Raw genomic sequence first — 23,480 nt, 5'->3', positions numbered from 1 at the left:
GCTTCTTGGCAGTTTTTCAAAAAAAACATAGTCTCGAAAAGATTATATTGAAATATACAGCAGCGGACAGAAAATTAGCAGTTGCAATGTAGCTTTGTCAATTAAACCCTTATATTTTATTATTTTCAGTATTAAAAAACAAAAAATCTATGAAGTATGTAACCAAAAAGTTATGCAAACCAATCTTAAAAATGTTTTTAAAAAGAATCGCTAAATCGAGCTAATTTTACGAAAATTTCTTATTTTTCATTTAGAGTTCTCTGAATTTTTTGAGTATGCAGTTTTGAAGCCCAACCAATTGTAGTCTAACACAGTACATGTTGTAGGTCGCACAAAATACACATAATTTTAGAAAAAATTTTTTTCGAATGGTTTTTAGATTTGCTATTGTTGAAATTTCAAAATCAAAATTCATCAACATCATGTGTGAGCCTAAGGATTAGCATTCTACTGCATTTTGATCCATTTAAATAAAGGAACTTTTTAAAAATTTGTAATCTTTTTATTTTCTCCTTTTGTTGCGTTATCTCACTGCTCTGAACTATGTGTGAAGTTTCAAATTTCTGCTCCATTTTTCTACATACGTCGATACGTGTGCCGTCTAATGGAACTTTTTGGGATAGGTATTCAGGTATTCTACTGGCTTTGGCCCCTTAAAAATGTTTACAATTTCAAGCCTCTATCTTAACTGTGAGCTACCTCAAAATGTATTGTAAGCATTCAAATCTCATATGAATATTTTTTAAACGGTTTTATTTAGCTTGACTTGACAGGCCGGCCGCACGGCCGCTGTGAACGAATTTTGTAATTAAAATTTAAGTAACTTCCCGATAAGCTACAAGCTTGAAACTTGGAATATTCCAGGCATGCTTAACCAACGAAACGATATCATTTCGTTACGATAATCAACGTTAATAAACGAAACGAAGTCATTTCGTTTCGTTTATTAACGTTAAGATCGTCAAATTAACGAAGTGATTTCGTTTCGTTTTCTGCCATTTCAAAACGAAATCAAATCGTTTATGTTGATTATTAATTTCAAACTATGCTGGCAAAGCTGATTGATGGCGGAGTCATTAAAGGTGAAAGCATTAGCCAGGCTGATTGCAACTTTTCTCATGAATTTTGACAGTACGAACATTTCTCAGAGTATTTTTGACATTACCACCAACGAATTACACAAACAAATTACATGGAGTTTGTGTGTGTATGTGCGCTCGTTGTTGCCACCTTACGGCTTCACCATGGCTATAGCATTGCCAGCACAATTCAAACATAAAATATCACGTTTTTGTTAACGTTTTTAACGTTAACGAAAGATTTTCGTTTCGGTTAAAAACGAGATACAATTTATCTTGATAATTTCTTTATCGATAATATTTCGAAGTGTTTCAACGGAAACGGTGGAAATTTTTTGATAAACGATTAGCTTAACGTTAAGGTGCATCCCTGGAATATTCTTCAGAACCCGATGACAATGCAATAATAAGAAAAAACTCCGATAGGTGGCGCATGGATCGAAATATTTCAAAAAATCGTATTTGTGGTCCGATTTGGCTCATATTTGGAAGACATAATATATGCAAGAATAGAACGAGGCCTATGTAGAAAAATCGTCGCTAGGTGGCGCAACGATCGAGATATTAAAAAAATCGTATTTGTGGTCCGATTTGGCTCATGTTTGGAACAAGTATTACATACAGTCCGGTAGAATTGTCATCGAGAGAGGGACAAGTATACGTGGCGCAGAGTCGAGTAAATTCTTTGGAAGGATTGTGTATTGAGGACTTAGATTGTAACAAATTGTCAGGAAAGAGTCCTTGTAATAATGAGTTACTAAATGAACTAAATAAAGACTAAAAACTTGAAAATAAAATAATTAAAAAAAATTTTTAAGTTGAACGGTTTTATTGAAAACAATACTTACATTAAGTAATAATAATACTAAAAGCTAGAAAATAATTAGGTAGGTCCTAGGTACTAGTCATCACACTCCTCATCAATCTAGGGCGTTGATCAGACAATTAAATAAAAGTGTTAGACGCGTAAAGTTTCTATTGAACCTTAATAAGGTTATGCTACGCCTCCAAGTTTCAAGAATCTGAGTCCACGGGAAATTACTCTAAAATCGATTGCAACAGCAAACATACTTATCTAAATTCCTTTAAACACATATTGCTCAGCATTCTTTTTTACTGTGGAAAAATGTACGTATTAAAATTTTGACCATACCTGTGTATGCTCCATAAAAAGCTGTCGCTTGTCGCGAATAAGGACAAGGGGCAAATGCCTAATGAACCTATTATTTTGATCATGAGTGTATGTGTGTGCTTAGCACTGCTAACCGCTGAAGTGACAGCTGCATTTGTGCCTGAAGCGTCTGTTATGAAATTGCCACATAACTAATGTGTAAAATTGCTCATCATCGCTATCAGTGGTAAATTTCTGATGACTAGTACATACTCTGATGTCGATGCCAAAACTGAAATCAAACATACACATAAGGGGGTTTCACTACGTTTTGCACTTTTGGATTGTATTGGTATTCAAGATATACAAGGCTACAAAAGCACTTCATTGCAGAGTTAGAGCATGCATTGGTAACAACTCTGCAAAAATCCAACTAGTCTAGGATGAATCCTGAAAGAGTCGCAAAGGAGTATGCGACTATATCCAGTTTTGATCTCTTTATATGGGTTGGAGTGGTCCCTTTTGTGTGAGCATGTCCTATGGAGAGACCAATTCACCTGTTTATGCCTGAACGGGTACTCAGTGCGTAGGTTACATGGGTACCTGTCTAAGAAGACCTACCCCACAGTGTAACTAAACACAGATCAATGTCCGTTGAACTTCGGCCCAACAAGTTGGTACCAATCGGTGAGCTGGATGTTCAAGTCGACCAGCCTTGGTTTGGCCGGGGAGGACTATCCACCCTCCCCTTACATTTCGGGTTAATGGCACCAGGTAGCACGGCAACTCCACCGCGAGTTCCGTGCTTTCCTCAGTGTCCCTCTTCCATTTATTTTGTAATCTCAAACATCTGATTAACAAGTTAATCAGATTGGGATTTGTGTTTTGTCGCAATTTTGGAATGTGACCAACAATACATTGTTGCCGACGGAGCTGGTTTTGCTTAGACATTGTTTAAAGGCGGCACCTCTCTCCAACGCTATGCACCATCTTGTTATGATCAAAAACGTCCGTTCGCTGTGAACCAACTACCGATGTAATTTATCAGTGCAAGTGTCTTTCCAGCATGAATAACTACTTAAATGTTCCATAATGTCATATAATTCCTTGTGAATAAAACTATCTGATGTCATATTGTACAGACAGTGATACTCACAAGTACTTACGACACAACACTCGCAAGATACATCTTCATGGTACTAAACCACTTGCGCATCAAGATACATCTCGTTAGTCACAGGTACTTGTGCGTTTAAGATCATGTTGCAACTGAACCCAGCCAAACGTTCCATTCAGTTTTGTTTGCAACTTAGATCTGCACTATTTGCTACTTATATGTGCCCACATATTCATCATTATTTGCTACTGTGGTATACAACTCCAATAAACTCGCCGTTGTATAAACTCTTTATTTCACTCGAATTACGCTCAGTTTATCCACAATTTAGGGCTGTTGACAACCTATCCAACCATACACCTGTGTTGGGGGGCTTTCCCGCCTCAGCAATATCTTTGCAAAAGCAGTCCGCCTACATTTTTTGGATGTGGCCATCCATTCTGCTAACGCCTCATATTCGCAACGCAGTCTAAAGCAGCTTCAAACGTCTCAAAAGACAAGATGAGCACCGGCCCACTCGTACAATTGTCGATTGTTTTCGGCTGACGATAGACATACGTTTCACCATCTCTCTACGTTTTATACTCCGGTTGCCACAATTATGGGATGTGACCAACTCTTTCGTCTGCCCCTCAGGGTCAGTTTTTCAATGAAATTTGGTGGGTATACTGTGACAAGCAAGAGACGGAATTCCCTTGGGTTTGCACTTCCCAAGGGAAAACAAGTTTACTCAGAGCGTGTCATAAAGTGAACTCTTTATTTGAAACCACAGCCACCGCGATGCTCCCACAAGGGGGCCGACCCAAGACAGGAGATGAGACCTGAATACAAGCATCATATGATGCAGTGCATAAGGTCACAACTGGCTTTTCCTGCTCCCGTGGTCGGCGGCAGTTTTTATAAGGACCATGCTTAGGCTTCCACAGGGTGATACGCAGCGTCCACCCTGCTCCCTTTCGAGTAAAATCACCTTACTCATGGATTGGTTAGCCATTGTATTATGGTCGCCTTTTACGACCGGTATACCTACCGTGGGCATATTCTTGGCCCCTAACCCACAGGGGGAGCCTGAACTGGTAGTGTCGGACTGCTTATCTTGTTACCCCTACGGGTACTGTCGGACAGATCCTTTTTGTAATGTTTGACACTTCCTCTTTGTACGGGTAGCGTCCGACGGGTCCTCTTGTTACCCCTACGGGTACTGTCGGACAGATCCTTTTTGTAATGTTCGACACTTCCTCTTTGTATCCCTTTGGGTACTGTTCGACACGCGCTTTTTTTACCCCTACGGGTACTTTCGGACAGATCTTTTCTGTACTGTTCGACAAAGAGGACTTTGTACCCCTATGGGAAGTGTCCGACAGCTCCTTTTTGTATTCATACGCGTAATGTCCTACATATTCTCTTCGTGCCTCTACAGCCAGAGTCACACAAGTCTCTTTTGTTCGCCTAATACGATATTTCTTACGGATTTTATAATTTTTTCAACTCTAGTACAATATTCTCTAGTACAATATTCTTAATTCTTTTTCGTATTGGTGTTGTAGAATAATAAAAACAAAACAAATATTAAGATAATGGGACATATGGTCCTAGTATTTTAGGTTCGGAATAGAGCTCCGTATTTTTCTTAAATAATGCTATTCAAACACATTTAATATTTTTATTTTATTCATTTCTTTGCTGTTTTTTTATTGTTTTGTTTTTTTGAATTGGCTACATAAATTTCAAACTGTCTAATGACAAATAAACCCAAAAGTGACTATAGGGGATCAATTATACCCCAATGTGTATAAAAGAGATCAATCGCAGACCGCTATCTTTAGGGATATATCGCCGTTTTTTGCAGCGAAGCTTTAAAATTTTTCATAGCCATTCAAAACATATGTATGTATTACGAAAATTTATGAGAAACATTTCCTCATTGCGTTCGTTTATTTGGCTGCTTGTGACATTACAAGCCGAGCAAATCGCGCATCGTTTACAAGGCTTAGTGAAACCCCCTAAAGAATATAAGTACATATGTACTTGCATATGTTCTTATACGTAAATATTTAAAAATAATGGGATGCAACAGTTTATTATTATTATTAATATTTGGCGAAGAAAAATATATACATATTCAGAACAAGTATTGGCTTTTGTTTGCAATTCATCGGTGATTACGAAAACTCTTGACGCTAACGGAAGTGATATTCAAAGGTAAAGTCCAAGTCTTTAATTTATTTGATTAACAAATTGACGCGTATGCACTTAGATTTTGTACTTTTAAATTTAGAAAGGATTACTCATTTTTATTTTGAAGTAGTTTAATCAGTTCTTAAACAGTATGCTGTAAGTGAAGGTACATACTACCTACAGCAGCGAACAGAGAAATAGCATGGGCAATTTGTATCAAACAGCAATTTCAGTCTTTTTTTATTTTCGGCATTTTCGGAGAAAAATTCTATAAATTTTGTAATTGAAACTAGGCAAACCAATCTCTAAAACGTTTTCTAAAAAAAACGCAATTTCGGTTAAATTTTCGAAAATTTCTAACTTTTTATTTGGTATACTAAGCATTTTTTCGAGCATACAGTTTTCTAGCGCAATCAATTTTATTTTGACAAAGTACAAGTTATACGGCTCTCAAAATTAACATTGATATTCGACAATTTTTATTCCGAAGGATGTTTTAGGTTTTTTCCATACAACGTGTGAGAAATTTTTTTTTATATGGAACACAACCTGATCAATGTGAATTTTCAGATACAAAACTGCATACGTAAAAAACTTCAAACAAAACTTCGAAATATTCGTAAACTGTTCTCAAAACTCAATTGTGGAATATAATTGTCAAAATTCGAAATATCATGTCCGGTCATAGTGATGAATCCAGGGGTTCCTTGAATTTAGGTTTTTTTTTGGAAAATGCTGGGCTTAGCGGCGCACAGTGGTATTTTTGCATGATTTAGATGCGGAAAATTAATAACTCACTGAAAAATGAATATATTTCATTCAAACCAAGTTTAGCCCCCTTCAGTAAGTATAGGCGAAGGGGGGTGTGGAGTTGGGAGGGTTGGAGCTCCCTCCAAAATTTTTGAATTTACCCCAAACAAAAACTTTCTTATATCCTTATCTTGTTCTTTTGTTCAGAATTGAACATACCTATATTTAAATTTCTTATCTTCTTCAAACCATGAAGCAAACTTTCCAAGAAAATTAACTTTGGTTTAATTCACATACAACAAGTAAGGAAGGCTAAGTTCGGGTGTAACCGAACATTACATACTCAGTTGAGAGCTATGGAGACAAAATAAGGAAAATCACCATATAGGAAAATGAACCTAGGGTAACCCTGGAATGTGGTTGTATGACATGTGTATCAAATGGAAGGTATTAAAGAGTATTTTAAGAGAGAGTAGGCCATAGTTCTATGGATGGACGCCATTTAGGGATATCGCCATAAAGGTGGACCAGGGCTGACTCTAGAATTTGTTTGTACGATATGGGTATCAAATGAAAGGTGTTACTGAGCATTTTAAGAGGAGTGGGCCTTAGGTCTATCGGTGGACGCCTTTTCGAGATATCGCCATTAAGGTGGACCAGGGGTGACTCTAGAATGTGTTTGTACGATATGTGTATCAAATGAAAGGTGGTAATGAGTATTTTAAAACGGAATGGGCTTTAGTTCTATATGTGAACGCCTTTTCGAGAAATCGCCATAAAGGTGGACCAGGGGTGACTCTAGAATATGTTTGTACGATATGGGTATCAAATGAAAGCTGTTAATGAGTATTTTGAAAAGGAGTGATCCTTAGTTCCATAGGTGGACGCCGTTTCTAGATATCGCCATAAAGGTGGACCAGGGATGTCTCTAGAATGTGTTTGTACGATATTGCAATCAAAGGAAAGGTGTTACTGAGCATTTTAAGAGGGAGTGGGCATTAGGTATATAGGTGGACGCCTTTTCGAAATGTCGCCATTAGGGTGGGCCAGGGGTGACTCTAGAATGTGTTTGTATGATATGGGTATCAAATGAAAGATGGTAATGAGTATTTTAAAAGGGAGTAATCCTTAGTTCTATAGGTGGACGCCTTTTCGAGATATCGCCATAAAGGTGGACCAAGGGTGACTCTAGAATGTTTGTACGATATGGGTATTAAACGAAAGGTGTTACTGATCATTTTAAGAGGGAGTGGGTATGAGGTCTATAGGTGGACGCCTTTTCGAGATATCGTCATTAGGGTGGGCCAGGGGTGACTCTAGAATGTGTTTGTACGATATGGGTATCAAACGAAAGGTGTTACTGAGCATTTTAAGAGGGAGTGGGCATTAGGTCTATAGGTGGACGCATTTTCGAGATATCGCCATTAGGGTGGGCCAGGGGTGACTCTAGAATGTGTTTGTACGATATGGATATCAAATTAAAGGTATTAATGAGGGTTTTAAAAGCGAGTGGCCCTTAGATGTACACACCTGCTCAAAATACACACCTGCTCAAAGTACACATCATTCCTTCAATTTCAAAACAGGAAAAATCCATTTTATTAAATCAATATTATGAAAATAAAACACAATTTTATCCTTGTCCTATTTATCAATGAAAATAAGCAAACTTCACATTAAAGTAACGAAACACATATTAGTTATTATTTAAAAACATTATTTGGCCGAAATTAACCTGCTCATAAAAATAGGTACAATTTTGATGAGATAGTAAGTATAAAAAAAAATATATGAAACAAAACTTTTCTTTTAAACATTTAACATTGCTTAGTTAATAACCAGTATATCCACCTTCATTCTGAACTACTTTACCCATTCTTTTGACCATATTATTGTTTAAAGTGTCTCAGGTTTCTACGGGTATATCAAACCAAGTTTTTTGAACACATTGCCATAACTGGTTTTTGTTGGAGAAAGTTTGACCTGCCAATTTCTTTCTTAAATCTCCCCACAGGTTTTCAATCGGATTTAAGTCCGCGGATTGACTAGGAAACTTCAAAACATTAATATCATGGTCCTCAACGAGGATAAAATTGTGTTTTATTTTCATAATATTGATTTAATAAAATGGATTTATCTTGTCTTGAAATTGAAGGACTGCTGTGTAACTATTATTTTGAGCAGGTGTGTATATGTGAAGGCGTTCTCGCGATATCGACCAAAATGTGGACCAGGTGATCCAGAAAATCATCTGTCGGGTACTGCTAATTTATTTATATATGCAATACCACTAACAGTATTCCTGCCAAGATTCCAAGGGCTGTTGATTTCGGCTTGTAGAACTTTTTCATTTTCTTCTACTTAATATGGTAGGTGTCACACCCATTTTACAAAGTTTTTTCCAAAGTTATATTTTGCGTCAATAAACCAATCCAGTTACCATGTTTCATCCCTTTTTTCGTATTTGGTATAGAATTATGGCATTTTTTTCATTTTTCGTAATTTTCGATATCGATAAAGTGGGCGTGGTTATGGTCGGATTTCGGCCATTTTTTATACCAAGATAAAGTGAGTTCAGATAAGTACGTGAGCTAAGTTTAGTAAAGATATATCGGTTTTTGCTCAAGTTATTGTGTTAACGGCCGAGCGGAAGGACAGACGGTGGACTGTGTATAAAAACTAGGCGTGGCTTCCACCGATTTCGCCCATTTTCACAGAGAACAGTTACCGTCATAGAATCTATGCCCCTACCAAATTTGAGAAGGATTGGTAAATTTTTGTTCGACTTATGGCATTAAAAGTATTCTAGACAAACTAAATGAAAATGGGCGGAGCCACGCCCATTTTGAAATTTTCTTTTATTTTTGTATTTTGTTGCATCATATAATTACTGGAGTTGAATTTTGACTTAATTTACTTATATACAGTAAAGATATTAAATTTTTTAAATTTATTGTGGTACAGCATGGTTCAAACTTTTGGCAGGCTTTTCTTTTCACTGTTTTATATATTTTCAGCACAAAAATAATACACATTACAAAACTCATAATTTCGTAAAAAATACTGAACAAAAAAACTTTTGGTAGTGAAAATGAGCGATATCGAAAATTTAGAAAAATGGAAAAAAGATAATTCATAAACGAATCCCGCTGAGCTGATGAAATTTGGTAGGTGGATTAGTTTTACGACGCAAAACATAAATTCCAAATAATTTTTGAAAATGGGCGTGGCACCAGCCACATTTAGAAGAAGAAAGTTTAACAAACCGTAAATCAAAAGCCGTTAAAGATATTACATTGAAATTTGGCGGAGACACTATCCTGGCCAAATTATATAGACCGAGTGAAGATAATCAAAATCGGTTAAACACCTCGCCCACTTTTTCTAAAGGTCTAACCTTAACAAAGTTTGCAATAACTATGGTATTTAATTACATTTGGCTAATATTCTATCTCCAGTAGTGGCATGGTTGAGTTAAGAACAAAACTTAAACAAATTTTGTAAATGGGCGTGATCCGCCCCTTTTTTACTTCCTTTATATTAGGTCGGTTGAATGTTTGTCCGCTTTTCATACAAATCTTGCAATAGATTTTTAAGTAACTTCTGATTGAGCTACAAACGTGAAACTTTGCACATAGGTTAGAACACCGTGACAGTGAAACAAGAGGAAAAACAAAATCCGTTAGGTGGCGCACGGATCGAAATAATTAGATAAGAATTTGAAAATTTTCAAACCAGCTTTTAAGTAACTTCTCGATGAGCTAGAGACTTGAAATTTCAAACTTAATTCAGAGGTCGAAGACAGCCGATGACACGATACAAAAAGATTCGATAGGGGGCGCACGGGATGAGATATTTAGAAAAATCGTACGAAACGGAGGGAATTTTGGGATTGATTTTAATGTAAGTTCTCATTGAGCTACAACTGTAAAACTTCACAGATAGGATAAGACGCGGAGAAAATTTAAGAAAAGGAGAAAAAATTTCCGTTAGGTGACGCACGGATCGAAATATTTAGATAATAATTTGGAAATTTGGTGTTTTGAGATCGATTTAATAGTAACTTCTCATTGAGCTAAAAAAATTAAACCTCAGAGACAGTTTAAGACACCGTGACAAAGGAACAAAAGGAGAAAAAAATTCGGTTAGGTGGCGCACGGATCGAAAAAATTAGATAATAATTTGGAAATTTGAAACCGGGTTTTAAGTAACTTCTCAATGAGCTAGAGGCTAAAAATTTAGAGCTTAATTGAGAGGTCGATGACAGCCGATGACACAATACAAAAAGTGTCGCTAGGGGGCGCACGGACTGAGATATTTAGAAAAATCTAACGGAACCGAGGAAATTTTGGGATTGATTTTTATGTAAGTTCTAATTGAGCTACAAGCGTAAAACTTAACAGATAGGTTAAGACACCGAGAAAATGTAAGAAAAGGAGAAAATAAAATAAAAAAGTTTTAAGCACTTCCTTTATATAAATGGACAAAAGTCAGCGAAAAATGTCTTCTTATATAAAGACATATTCTTGCTAAACTTTGATTTTTAAATTATGACATAGAAATTGCAAAAATATTTATGAGAAGTAAAAGTATGAAGGTGGAGCGCAATTGATTGACTAATTTATATCTCCTTTCCTACCAACTTACCAATCCAAGTAATATGCGCCCACTTTTATATTTTTACTTCTCATAAATATTTTTGCAATTTCTATGTCAAATTTTAAAAATCAAAGTTTAGCAAGAATATGTCTTTATATAAGGAGACAGTTTTCGCTGATTTTTGTCCATTTATATAAAGGAAGTGCATAAAACTTTTTTATTTTATTTTTATTTTGTTACTCTTTCCAAAATATTTTTCATGCCATAAGTCGAACAATATACATTTTTTTTTCATAGCTTTAACTCTTAAACTGTATTTTTACCCGCTCAAGTTCATTAGTGGTAGCCTCTATATCCTTTTTGCTTCTTTTGAACGAAAATGAGTTCAGGCTAGAACCATAGATGTATTATTGCGCAGCCTTGTAACACTATTAAGCACACAAAACAAACGACAACAGCGTTCAAGTGCACAGCTGGGTATGTAATGTTCGGTTTCACCCGAACTTCGATTTTCTTACTTGTTTATAATTATTTCGAAAAACTCCCCATAAATAAGTGGAAGAACGTCTTATCTCAGTAACATTTAAAAACGCGTTCGACGACACTGAAACTCCATCACTCCTGTAGTTAGATTTATCACTCATATAATCTTATCATCATCATCTATGTCATCTATGATTTGCCTTTAACCTCCTAGACGATTTTGGTCGTTTCGTAATAAGTCACCCTGTTTGGCATATCGGGAGCATTAAGTGCGATCAAGTCTCACTCCGATTGTGCCTCCAAATTAAGTTGAGGTCTACCTCTTCCATCTCGTCGTCAGTCTGAAGTTTACGCTGTCCGACCACTGCAGCATCTGTCACCGCTATTAAGGATTGGGGGAATAGAGTGCTATCTTCCAATGTAATACTTTCTCGGCTAGTCGAGTGGTTATCGAAGCGCTTAGCCTGCCACAGTGAGGTTGACGGCTTTCAACTACGAACTACTTTTTCTTCGGAGGTATCTGTGTACAACTATTACGCTGATCTCTGGGCCCTAGCGAACACTGGCAAACTGAACGTCGCTGTCACAAAGACATTGGAATTTTGTGTGACGAGGTGGAATCATCCAAACGCTTTGTGCTCAGCTGTCCAGCTTTTGCAATGACGGAGCATACATATCTGGGTCGGGATATATTCGATAATTACTAGCTAGTAATACCGTAAGGTAATGTGGAAACACAATGGATCATTAAAGTGAATGCCGCAAGTGAGCTGTTCCTCAACTGGGCTGCGGTTAGCACAGCTAGCCGAGCTTACCTTAAGAGGGAAGGGGGATGTTGATTGATTTCGCTGCAGCTCAAAACATGGTAATCTGTAGTACCAGGTTCTATTATAAGAAGATCTTCAAAGCTACTTGGCTCTCGAGAAGCTTCTCACAAACTTTGGGCAGAACATTTCTCTACGCTGCTCCCGCCTTCTCTCTGAGAAAATTTTGTTTAAAGAAAAAGTTCGGAATTTGTGTCTGGATTATGTGTTGTTAGAATTAAGTATGTACCGTCGAGATTTTGTCGTGCCTGGATTATGAACGGTTGTGTCCTGATTATGAAAGGGCGGGACTCGGCCATGTCCGAAATATGTATTTCGGAATTCTGTGTTTCGATACTTTACTTAGTCGGAATTTTACTTTCATTCCTTACAACTTGATCTCTTGAGTTTGAACACAATTTTACAACAAATATTCTACTTTGATTAATCTACACTTCTTTTATAAGTATATATTTTTTCTTTTTTTTACAGCGCCCAAATATTGGAGCGTGAGATGCGTGATCCGTACAGTATTTGCAATATAGATTGCCTCTTAGATACCGTTACAGCATTGGTGAACGATTGTGATCATGAATCATTGAAACGTCTAAAGAATATCGAACAATATGCCACCAAATGTAAGTTGATATATACGCACCAATACATAAATACATGTGTGAGCACCAAAATAGCAGCCTTTATTAACAAATTTTATTAATTATTTTTTGCTTTTATTTATTTTTCTTAGTTTAAAAAAACTTAAAAGAGTTGTATTGAAATTATAACGTTTTCGAAAAAAATTCGGATATTCGAAAACGATAATTTTTTTACTATCGTTATCAAAAATTTTTAATAAAGATTCGAAATTTTCACGTAGCTTCTCAAAAACTTTTCGAATTTTTCGAAAACGTTATAGAAATCGGTTTACATAACTTTGCTTTCAAAATTCATAATTTGTTTTCAACCTTACAAATATTTTAATTTTTCGAAATTAGTCTACATTGATTACGGTACACTATTAGATAAATTTGTTTTTCATTCAAAATTGTTATGAAGATTTTTAAAAACTTCGCGTATATTCCAGTTTTTCGAATATGTTTTTGAAATTAGTTTACATATTTCCGTTATACAGTTCACACACACCTTTTTTCAGTGGAGTTTTTTCCTGTTTTTGTTTTGTTTATTTTCGTTACTTTGAGAATGAATTGTTTAAAGAAAACAACGTTAAACAATTTCAAACCCGTTTTCGAAGAAAATCGAAATTTTAGAAGAGCTTAAAAGCCTCTAAAAAGATTCGAAATTTTTAGAAATTTTTGAGACTTATTCAGATTTTTTTCATATAAAAATGAATTACATACATACTTTGAATGGAAGAAAATCTTAAACAGCCTTCGGGAAAACTGTCAAAAATTAATACTAAACTAAAGTTTTTGGAAATTTCAAGTAAAAATCCGAAATTTTCATGAAGGTTCTCAAAAACTTCAATTATTCGAATTTTTTCGAAAACGTTATAGAAATTGGTTTATATAGTCTATGTTTTTCAATTCATAAAATATTTTTTTATTTTTTGCATATTCGAATTTTTTCGAAAATGTTTTCAGATTTTTATCGTATAAAAAATGAAATACGCACTTTGTGTGGAAGAAAATCTAAAACAGCCTTCGGGAAAAATTGGCAAAAATACGAATTCCGAGGAACTTCAAATTTTTACTTTGTTAGACTAAAAGCTATTAAGCTACTAAACTAAAGTTTTGGAGTTTATTTAATAATTTGGAAAAATTTAAACAACGTGACATCAGGGCAAACAAGGCGACAGCTGGAAATGTGGAGAAAATTTGAAATTTTCACGCATGTTCTCAAAAACGTTTTGATTATTCGAATTATTTGTAATTGGAAATTGGTTCATATAGTTTTTGTTTAACAATTCATTAAAATTTTTTAAATTTTTCGAGTATTCGAATTTTTTGAAATATGTACGTTATAAAAGTTAGTTCATATAGTTTTTGTTTTTCATTTCATTAAAACATTTATATTTTCTCGAATTTTGGAAAAAGTTTTTGAAATTATTTACATAGTTTTTGTTTTCAATTAATGAAAGTTTTTCAGCTTTTCGATTACTCGATTTAAAAAAAAAAATCAAAATTCGAATATTCGAATATTCGAATTTTTTCGAAACCCATATAGAAATTGGTTAACCTAGTTTTTGTTTTTGAATTCATTGAAGTTTCTTTTACATACAAAGTATGTACTGTGCAAAAAGAAAAAAATATGCAAGGAAGGCAATTGGGATAAAATTTACAACAACTAAGGCATGACGTGGCTGAATGCGTTTGTAACACTCCAATCATCGTAGGAGTGCGGATTCAAATCCCATTCCCGATAGAAAAGGCTATGAAGAGATTTACAAGGTATAATCGAAACAACTGTCGCCGTGTCCGTCCTGATGTCACGTTGTTTAAATTTTCCCAAATTATTAAATAAATTATAAATTGAAGTTTCTTTTAATTTTTCGAAAAAGTTTTTGAAACTAATTACATAGCTTTTGGTACACAATTTATAATTTTGTTTTTGGTTAAAAAGGATAAATAAAAGAAGAAAAGTACTTATAAAATTTATAATAGTTTATGTTGCCATTTTTGTGTTCACAAGTGTATGTACATATGCATCACTTCAATTAACCAATTTTATTTTCTAATTACAGATAAACCGGTATCGAAGCAAATATGCCAATTGCGCATGAATGTTGAGGATTTTGATTTTATCAAATTAATCGGCGCCGGTGCTTTTGGTGAAGTACAATTAGTACGACATAAATCCTCACGACAGGTCTATGCCATGAAGAGACTTTCCAAATTTGAAATGATGAAACGACCCGATTCGGCTTTCTTTTGGGAAGAACGTCACATTATGGCGCATGCCAATTCCGATTGGATTGTACAATTACATTTTGCTTTTCAAGATGCCAAATATTTATATATGGTTATGGATTATATGCCAGGTGGTGATATTGTTTCACTTATGTCCATGTATGAAATACCAGAAAAATGGGCCATATTTTACACAATGGAAGTTGTACTCGCACTTGACACCATACATAATATGGGTTTTGTGCATCGTGATGTTAAACCAGATAATATGCTACTCGATCGGCATGGCCATTTAAAATTGGCCGATTTTGGTACATGTATGCGTATGGGTCCGAATGGTTTGGTGGTATCGAGCAATGCTGTTGGCACACCCGATTATATTAGCCCGGAGGTATTGCAATCACAGGGTGTGGATAATGAATATGGACGTGAATGTGATTGGTGGTCGGTGGGTATATTTTTGTATGAAATGCTTGTGGGTGATACACCGTTCTATGCTGATTCGTTGGTTGGTACTTATGGCAAAATTATGGATCATAAAAATTCGTTAAGCTTTCCAGCCGAAGTGGAGATAAGCGAAAGTGCCAAATCATTGATGCGCGCCTTTTTGACCGATCGTACACAGCGTTTGGGGCGTCATGGCATTGCTGAGATTAAAGCGCATCCATTTTTCACCAACGACACATGGACATTCGATAATATACGTAATAGTGTGCCACCAGTTGTGCCAGAATTAACATCGGATGATGATACACGAAATTTCGAAGATATTGAACGTGATGAATCACCTGAGGAGGTGTTTCCTGTGCCGAAATCTTTCGATGGCAATCATTTGCCGTTTATTGGTTTCACTTATACAGGTAAAATATGATAACGCCTGTTGGTTTTTGTTCCAGTGTTTGATCTCCAGTAGTGCTAGCAAAGTACGTCTGTACATCGTTCCTTCCGCCTGTCTGTGCACAAGCAAATATTTCAAATAGTCAGTAATCATTTAGAAGTCATAAAGGAATTTGCTTGTAGTTAACATTTGCATGATAGGCACCGGAGTTCTGGTTTTAATAACAACAATACTTTTCAGTAAATATTTGAAAAATCGATTTAGCTATTCTAACCCCTAATCTCCTCTTGGGCATGTTTTTCGTGTCAAACTGTTTTAATTTTATTTTATGATCTGGCTGTATCCGGTCTAGTTTTAGACCACCTGAAAGATTAGCATTTACTGAGTAAACGAACGGGAAATGTTCTCACTGGCCCTTTTGTAATGAGGCAGATGCAGTCAATAGAGAGCGCCTAGAGAAAAATCTTCGTAAGCATTATTCGATTCGGTGTCTTAGAACCCTGCATCGTGAAACATGCCATTTTACAGGCATGCTTAACGAACGAAACGATATCATTTCGTTACGATAATCAACGCTAACGTTTATTAACGTTGATTATCGTAACGAAATGATATCGTTTCGTTCGTTAAGCATGCCTGCCATTTTATTAGGAGGAGAAAGACTGTCGACCACAGATACACCCTTCCGATATCCTCAAGATCGAAATGATCGTCCACCTCTGTCAAAAGCTGGCCGCTGGAGTAAGAAGGGATTTCCCACAGGATAGGAGCAGACCACTAGGCGGAAATGCGCATTTTCAACCGTGCTCTACCTCCGGCTCAGATGTACCCATGTGCTCCCAGGACACCGCTATGACACCCAAATGATCCTAAACTTAAAATATTTCGATGCAATTGCGATGGGTCGAGGATCACACCATACAATCTCAATTGCATAAGTGAGTTTGGTGCTTTAATAGCCCCTTGTCTATCCGAGTAAATTTGAAATTCTCTAACCGTAGTAGCGTTGGCAGTGGTTGGGTAATCACTGCTTTGAAAAGCTTCTCAGTGATAATTCATCTGCCTTGCAGCTGCCTTTCGGATTCGACGTAAAACATTTAGCTTCCGTCCCGCCAGTTTGTAGGAAAAATTAAAAATTAAAAAGGAGCACGACAAAGTTTGGAATAGAAGCTGGGCCTTAATCTCCTCGGTAGTGAATCGCGCCAAGTATTTATTTTGTAAATTTTTTTTAAGTGTCGTTTTGTAACATAACATCCACCACATACTTATTCGCGATTCCGAACTCTTCACAGAAAACCTTCCACCAACCTTACCTTCCAACTTACCATCCGTAAACCATTGACACTGATGATGGCGTACCGGCGAAACCGGTTCGTTTTCAAGCCAAATTTGACAACTGATTTTATGTCTAGGAAGTAAAAGTGCTGGAATGTCCGTATACGAAATGCAAATAGCATGGTGATAGCTGTCTTGTCCGCAATGTTCACTCATGGATAGTCATAATGAGATTAACCTCAATGTAGGTATTGTGTAAAAACGCTTACCCTCGCTCCCTGTTGTGCTGACACAAACATTTTGCTAATGATCACCGTGTCCAATCATCCGTGTCCATCTCATTAAGTCAGTGTACAAACATTGGCTAAGTAGGGACTTAAGCTGTCAATGGCCCCGCTTTCAAGGCAACCGCTTTCCCAGCCTTATCCTCAACTCTAGGTCTCCAGTGAATGTTCGTGTACAAAATATTCCGATTTTTTACCCTATCGGAGATTTCTTCGGTACTAACCCTTGCCCCTAACCAGAATTGCTTGGTCATCAGCGACGGGAACCACAGGCTTCTCGTTCCACTATAACCTTGTTTACTGGCACAGCCCATATTAGAAGAGACCCGCTATAGCGGCGCTAAAAGCAAATTATTTGTCGTGTAGGAACCTCTCTATATATCTTCCATTTGAATGGCGAGCTGTTCTTTTTTTACCTGCCCTTGCAATAGGCTATCTGCGATGCCGGCAGTAATACCTGAGAAATCCTCTCCCATACTTGGAAATCAATTAGGCTTCCCACGTTTTTAGGCGAAGCGAAGATACGTGAGAGCTACTACGGGCCATTGAAATGAAGATGACTGTAGTCATTTGAATGGGATTTTTTATGAGAAGTATTGCTGTCGGCGGGAAGTTAATCTATGCGTGTCCCAGTTGCCCAAAGATATTGCTCCCTAGTTTGGCATCTTAGCTGCACAAGATTAGTCAATTCACCATTGGTTTTATAATATTTTCTAACCGAACTTATTACGACTTACTTTCCACATGATTTTAAATTTATCTCTAATCTTCTACACAGGAGACTATCAACTACTAACCAATGATACCGTCGATGCGGAAGCAAAAGAGTCGGTGAATGCCATTGCAAATCACAGCCATCGGCATCGTCCATCCAACTCAAATGAAATCAAACGTCTTGAGGCCCTACTCGAACGTGAACGAAATCATTCCGAAACGCTGGAGAAGCAGGATAAAGCTTTGCGCCAACAAATGGAATTGATTGGCAAACGCGAAGCTGAACTACAACGCATTGCCTCAGAATATGAAAAAGACATGGCGTTGCGACAACACAACTACAAAGTGGCCATGCAAAAAGTTGAGCAAGAAATAGAGCAACGTAAAAAGACTGAGGCACTACTTGCCGAAACTCAGCGTAATCTAGACAACGAGCAAAAAATCCGTACACGCGAAATGAATAATAATCAACATCATAATGAGAAAATTTTAACGCTCGAGAAACAATTAAATGAAATGGAAGAAAATTTCAAGAATGAAAATGAGCACGTGCAAAAACTGAAGAAACAAGTGGCGGAATTAGGGTTGATACAGCAAGAGTTGGAGGGTAAGCAGGCGCAGTTGCAATCACTAATTGCCGCACTACAATCACAAAAGGATGCGTTGCAGCAAGAGGTGGCGGAAACACAAGCATTGCTGGCACAAGAAAGAAATGCGCGGTCGCAGTTGAAAGAAATGGCCAAGGAGACCGAAAATAAAATGCAAACTATGTCGAATGACCTGGAACGCATGGCGCAACGTGAACAGCAATCGCATGAGGATAATCGCGTACTAACAGAAAAAATTTCCGATTTGGAAAAGGCTAATGCTAGTCTGGATTTTGAGTTAAAAGCGATGCAGGGACGCTATCAGCAAGAAGTGAAGGCACATCAGGAAACGGAAAAGTCGCGTATGCTCAGCCGCGAAGAGGCAAATCTGCAGGAGGTAAGTTTAATTTGGCAGCATACAAACGAATATTGTTACTCTTTTTTTTTTTGTTTTCGTTTTTATGTAGGTAAAAGCGCTGCAAACCAAATTGAATGAAGAAAAGTCGGCACGTATTAAATCCGATCAAAACTCACAAGAAAAAGAACGCCAATTGAGTATGTTGTCAGTGGACTATCGTCAAATACAACAACGCTTGCAAAAGCTTGAGGGTGAGTGCCGTCAAGAAACGGAAAAAGTAATGGCCTTACAATCACAAATCGAGCAAGAGCACAGCAAAAAGAACTCGCTACTATCCGAGCTGAGTTTGCAAAGCTCCGAGGTGGCGCATTTGAAATCGCGTGAAAATCAATTACAAAAAGAAGTCAGCTCATTGCGTGAAGCTAAACGTAAATTCGAAGAAGAGATTTCGCAAATCAAAAATACATTAAATAAGGAGATTTTACTAAAACGCGAATATCAAGATCAATTGGAAGCCGAACAGTATTTTTCACGTCTCTATAAGACACAAGCAAATGAACATCGCGAAGAAATATCGGAACGTTGTCGTGAAATACAAGACCTCAAAGAGGAACGAACTTCGCTGAAACATCAAGTGCAAGTGGCAGTTGCACGCGCTGATTCCGAAGCTTTAGCGCGTTCAATAGCCGAAGAGACGGTCGCAGATTTGGAGAAAGAAAAGACAATCAAAGAATTTGAATTGAAGGATTTCATGACGAAATATCGTAATGAATTAGCAGCAAAAGAAGTAGCATTGACAACAGCTAAAGAAACTGAAACTGATTATGTAAAGAAATTGAATCAAAAGAATGCTGAAAATGATGATTTGTTGCAACAACAAAAGAAACTACAAGAAGAAATGTCGCAATTGCGAGTTGCCAAGGATGAAGAGTTAGCTAAGTTGAAGGAAAAGCTGCAAACGGAAATGTTGCTGAAGCAAGTGGCTGTAAACAAACTAACAGAGGTGATGAATCGGCGCGATACGGACTTACAAAGTGAGTCAGAGTCAGTCAAAACAGAACTGTACAAAAGGAGGAAATTTATTGAAATTGTGTTTTCTAAACATTTGCTTATTTTTTTTTTATAGAACAAAAAGGCAAAGCGCGCTCTTCCGCCGAATTGCGTAAGAAGGAGAAGGAAATGCGACGTCTACAGCAGGAACTCTCACAAGAGCGTGAGAAGTACAATCAACTTTCGCTCAAATTGCAGGATGTGCAAAGCCAAATCATCGAAGACAGCCATGTGAGTTGGAATACAATTTTTTTAATATTTTCTTATTATGATTTTTTTAAACTTGGGAGTTAAGTAAATCGATTAAACAAGGTTGAAATCAGAAGTGGAATAAAATTTGGTACTAATGTTTTGTTGACGGTGAGATGAATTTGGGCATTATAGGGTCGCGCAAGTTATGACAAAGACGTATGTTTTAAGTAAAATCTAATGAATTTGATATATATCTAATGAATTTGATGTATATCTGGTTGGGATAGTTTTTAGATAATTTCAGGATGATTTGGGGACTATTTCGGTATCATTCGAGATCGGCTTGGAATTCTTGGCAAGAGTCAAGATCATTACTACATAATTGTGGTATAAGTTTTGGAATTTTTGACATCCATTACGGAAATTATTTCTTGACTATTATCGAGTTTATTTCTAAATAAATTTTTTATCACCTTCGGAACTTTTTTAAGGGGATAACTTTGTTATTATTTCCGGTCCATTTATGAGCTAGCTCATTCTCTATCTCAGTTCTAATATTGAAATTTTTTCGGTCTCGTTTTCTTTGTCCGCTTTAGAGGAGTTCCTGTTTGGTTTCTTTTCCGTATAGGGCGCGAAGTATGCTTTAAATTCGATTCCAAGTTTGGACACGAAGTCGTTTCGGATCTTAGAGCCTCACTCGAATATTGTTCTTTTCCAGTTTTGAAGTTAATTTTGTTATTCTAACCGCAACAACACCAACCGAAGTATTACGGGAGTGTCACGAATATGGTCAGTCCCTTGCCGGTACGTTCTGGTACTTGTTTGACGCTTCGTACGATTTATCGATTGGTCGCTGTTGTAGTATTAGCATTTTACGTAAGAGTTATCGGTTTGTATAGTTTTTTTTCCGAATATGGATCCAGTTAGTTCCGGAAAATATCGCCGTTAGGGTACCAGCCCGACTTTCGCTAGAGCGATTTGGTGGGACTACGTCGATCCTTCTATTCTTTAAATCTGTACCTGTAGGTCGAAGTTCTCTGCTTAATGGAGTTTTGGAGTTAACAGGTGCCACGTAAAGTTAAGTCAGTTAGAGAGATTTATAGCGAGAAGTTAGAGGAGTGGTGTCCGTAGATCAGCCCACGAATTGTATTTTCCTTTATCGCACATTCAGGTTGTTGTTCTTCGTAATCACAAAAACGCAAGAAGTTTTACTGCAAAAATGTTAAACCCTTCTTACAGCAGCTACTTACATACATATATTTGAATGCACTTGCAGATCAAACAAAAGCTGCAAATGGAAATCGATTGTAAGGCTACAGAAATCGAGCAACTGCAATCAAAGCTTAATGAGACCGCTTCATTATCATCAGCCGATAATGATCCAGAGGATACCCAGGTACTTGTGAGTGGAAAAGTAATTTGGAAATTGGATGTAAAAAATACTATAAAATATTTATTTTTAGGATTCGGTATTTGAAGGCTGGTTAAGCGTGCCAAATAAACAAAATATACGTCGTCATGGTTGGAAGCGGCAATATGTGATTGTTTCGTCGCGTAAAATAATTTTTTATAATACCGAAATCGACAAACAGAATACAATTGATCCTGTGCTTATATTAGACCTAAGGTAAACTTGAACTAGTAACGTATTTTAAACAACCTTCTAGGATGGTAATAATTTTGTACATCTTTTCATTATTTAGCAAAGTATTCCACGTGCGTTCTGTAACGCAAGGTGATGTGATACGCGCCGATGCCAAAGAAATTCCACGCATATTTCAACTTTTATATGCTGGCGAGGGCGAAGCGCGCCGACCGGACGAACAAAATCAATTGGATATTAGTCAGTTGTTGGCGGATGAACGGCCCAGCACAATTATGTACAAAGGTGCCATAGCTTTTTGCATTAAATTTTAGTTGTTTACATGACTAATATTTTATTAAATTCCAATTTAGGTCATGAATTCGTACATATAACGTATCATATGCCAACCGCCTGCGAGGTTTGTCCCAAACCGTTATGGCACATGTTTAAACCGCCAGCGGCGTATGAGTGTAAACGGTAAACTTGAATGTCATTTATGTTATACATTTTCTAATTGAAACTCATTTTCATTACAGCTGTCGTAATAAAATTCATAAAGAACATGTAGATAATAATGATCCGTTGGTGCCGTGTAAATTGCATCACGATCCGCATACTGCCAAAGAAATGCTGCTGCTGGCCGGCACACCCGACGAACAGCATTTATGGGTGACGCGCCTCTCCAAGCGCATACAAAAGTTCGGTTATAAAGCTAATTCATCATCGAATAATAATAGCGGTGGAGGTGATGGTAGCAAAATATCGCCAAGGTGAGTTTTTTTGTCTATGCCTACATCTTCACGATTTTGTATCATATACAATATAGAAGTACTATCAGTCATTTATACTATATGCAGATAATTATATATTTATCAACAGCTGAGTGGAATGATAACCTATATCAGCTGCCGGTTCGAAAATGCTCAACAAAAAGTTTAAAGAACGTCTCATCTTTTAACAATATGGTGTTTTCAAGCCGGGATCTAAGTAAGGTTATCCACTCAGTTGTCTTGATGTGAAGTCAAGTCTTTTGCAAAATACTTACACGCTTAATATGCACTAGGCATCAAATGAAAGTGCAGAGTTCTTATGTATTTTTTCTACAAACAATATGTCACAGTTCGTGTGTTCCAGTTCGGAAATATTGTTCGATTATTGTTTTCATGGTAAAATTATTGAATCCTATCGATCCAAGAAAACATATTGCACACTAACTACAAAAGAGTCACAACTTGAAAAATGTAAATGATCAGGAGAGAAGAAAAACGGTTTATGTGAAAACGTCTGTAATGTTATGCTGAAATCCATTTTTACAAAGAAGAAGACCTTCATTATAAAATGAATTGACGAAATTTTGTTGTAATTATTTGTTTACGAACAAAATATATAGCAATTTTGAATTATGACTATTTATGACAATTATTTTATCAAAAAAGGCACATTTCACAATAATTCAAGCAAATTTACTTACTCTTTACGTATAAAAAGACACATTTTAATTAATACACAACAAAGTTAAAACTTTTTTGCAACAAGATAGTCAGAATTTAAAATAATACGCTTTATGCGTAAAAAAACTGTTCACTTTTTCTTAAGCACATTGATACAAC

At 36.6% G+C, this 23,480-nt stretch overlaps 1 protein-coding gene across 11 annotated transcripts in view; it reads left to right on the top strand.

Moving 5' to 3' along the window:
* Positions 1-23,480, top strand: part of Rok (Rho kinase) — a 90,938-nt gene that overhangs the window by 37,783 nt on the left and 29,675 nt on the right. For 9 of the 11 annotated variants that reach the window (XM_067783937.1, XM_067783929.1, XM_067783931.1 and 6 more), the window contains exons 3-12: positions 12,613-12,758; positions 14,822-15,847; positions 18,163-19,082; positions 19,153-20,077; positions 20,170-20,324; positions 21,562-21,687; positions 21,749-21,912; positions 21,989-22,173; positions 22,242-22,347; positions 22,407-22,640. In XM_067783937.1, coding sequence (XP_067640038.1) covers positions 12,613-12,758; positions 14,822-15,847; positions 18,163-19,082; positions 19,153-20,077; positions 20,170-20,324; positions 21,562-21,687; positions 21,749-21,912; positions 21,989-22,173; positions 22,242-22,347; positions 22,407-22,640 — 3,987 coding nt within the window. The remainder of the gene's footprint in view (positions 1-12,612; positions 12,759-14,821; positions 15,848-18,162; positions 19,083-19,152; positions 20,078-20,169; positions 20,325-21,561; positions 21,688-21,748; positions 21,913-21,988; positions 22,174-22,241; positions 22,348-22,406; positions 22,641-23,480) is intronic. The other 2 variants (XM_067783936.1, XM_067783939.1) reach the window with 1 other exon arrangement.

This window comes from Eurosta solidaginis, chromosome 4 (assembly GCF_040869045.1).
Source record: "Eurosta solidaginis isolate ZX-2024a chromosome 4, ASM4086904v1, whole genome shotgun sequence".
NCBI classification, from domain to species: Eukaryota; Metazoa; Arthropoda; class Insecta; order Diptera; family Tephritidae; genus Eurosta; species Eurosta solidaginis.
This window is presented reverse-complemented; position numbering and strand designations above follow the sequence as displayed.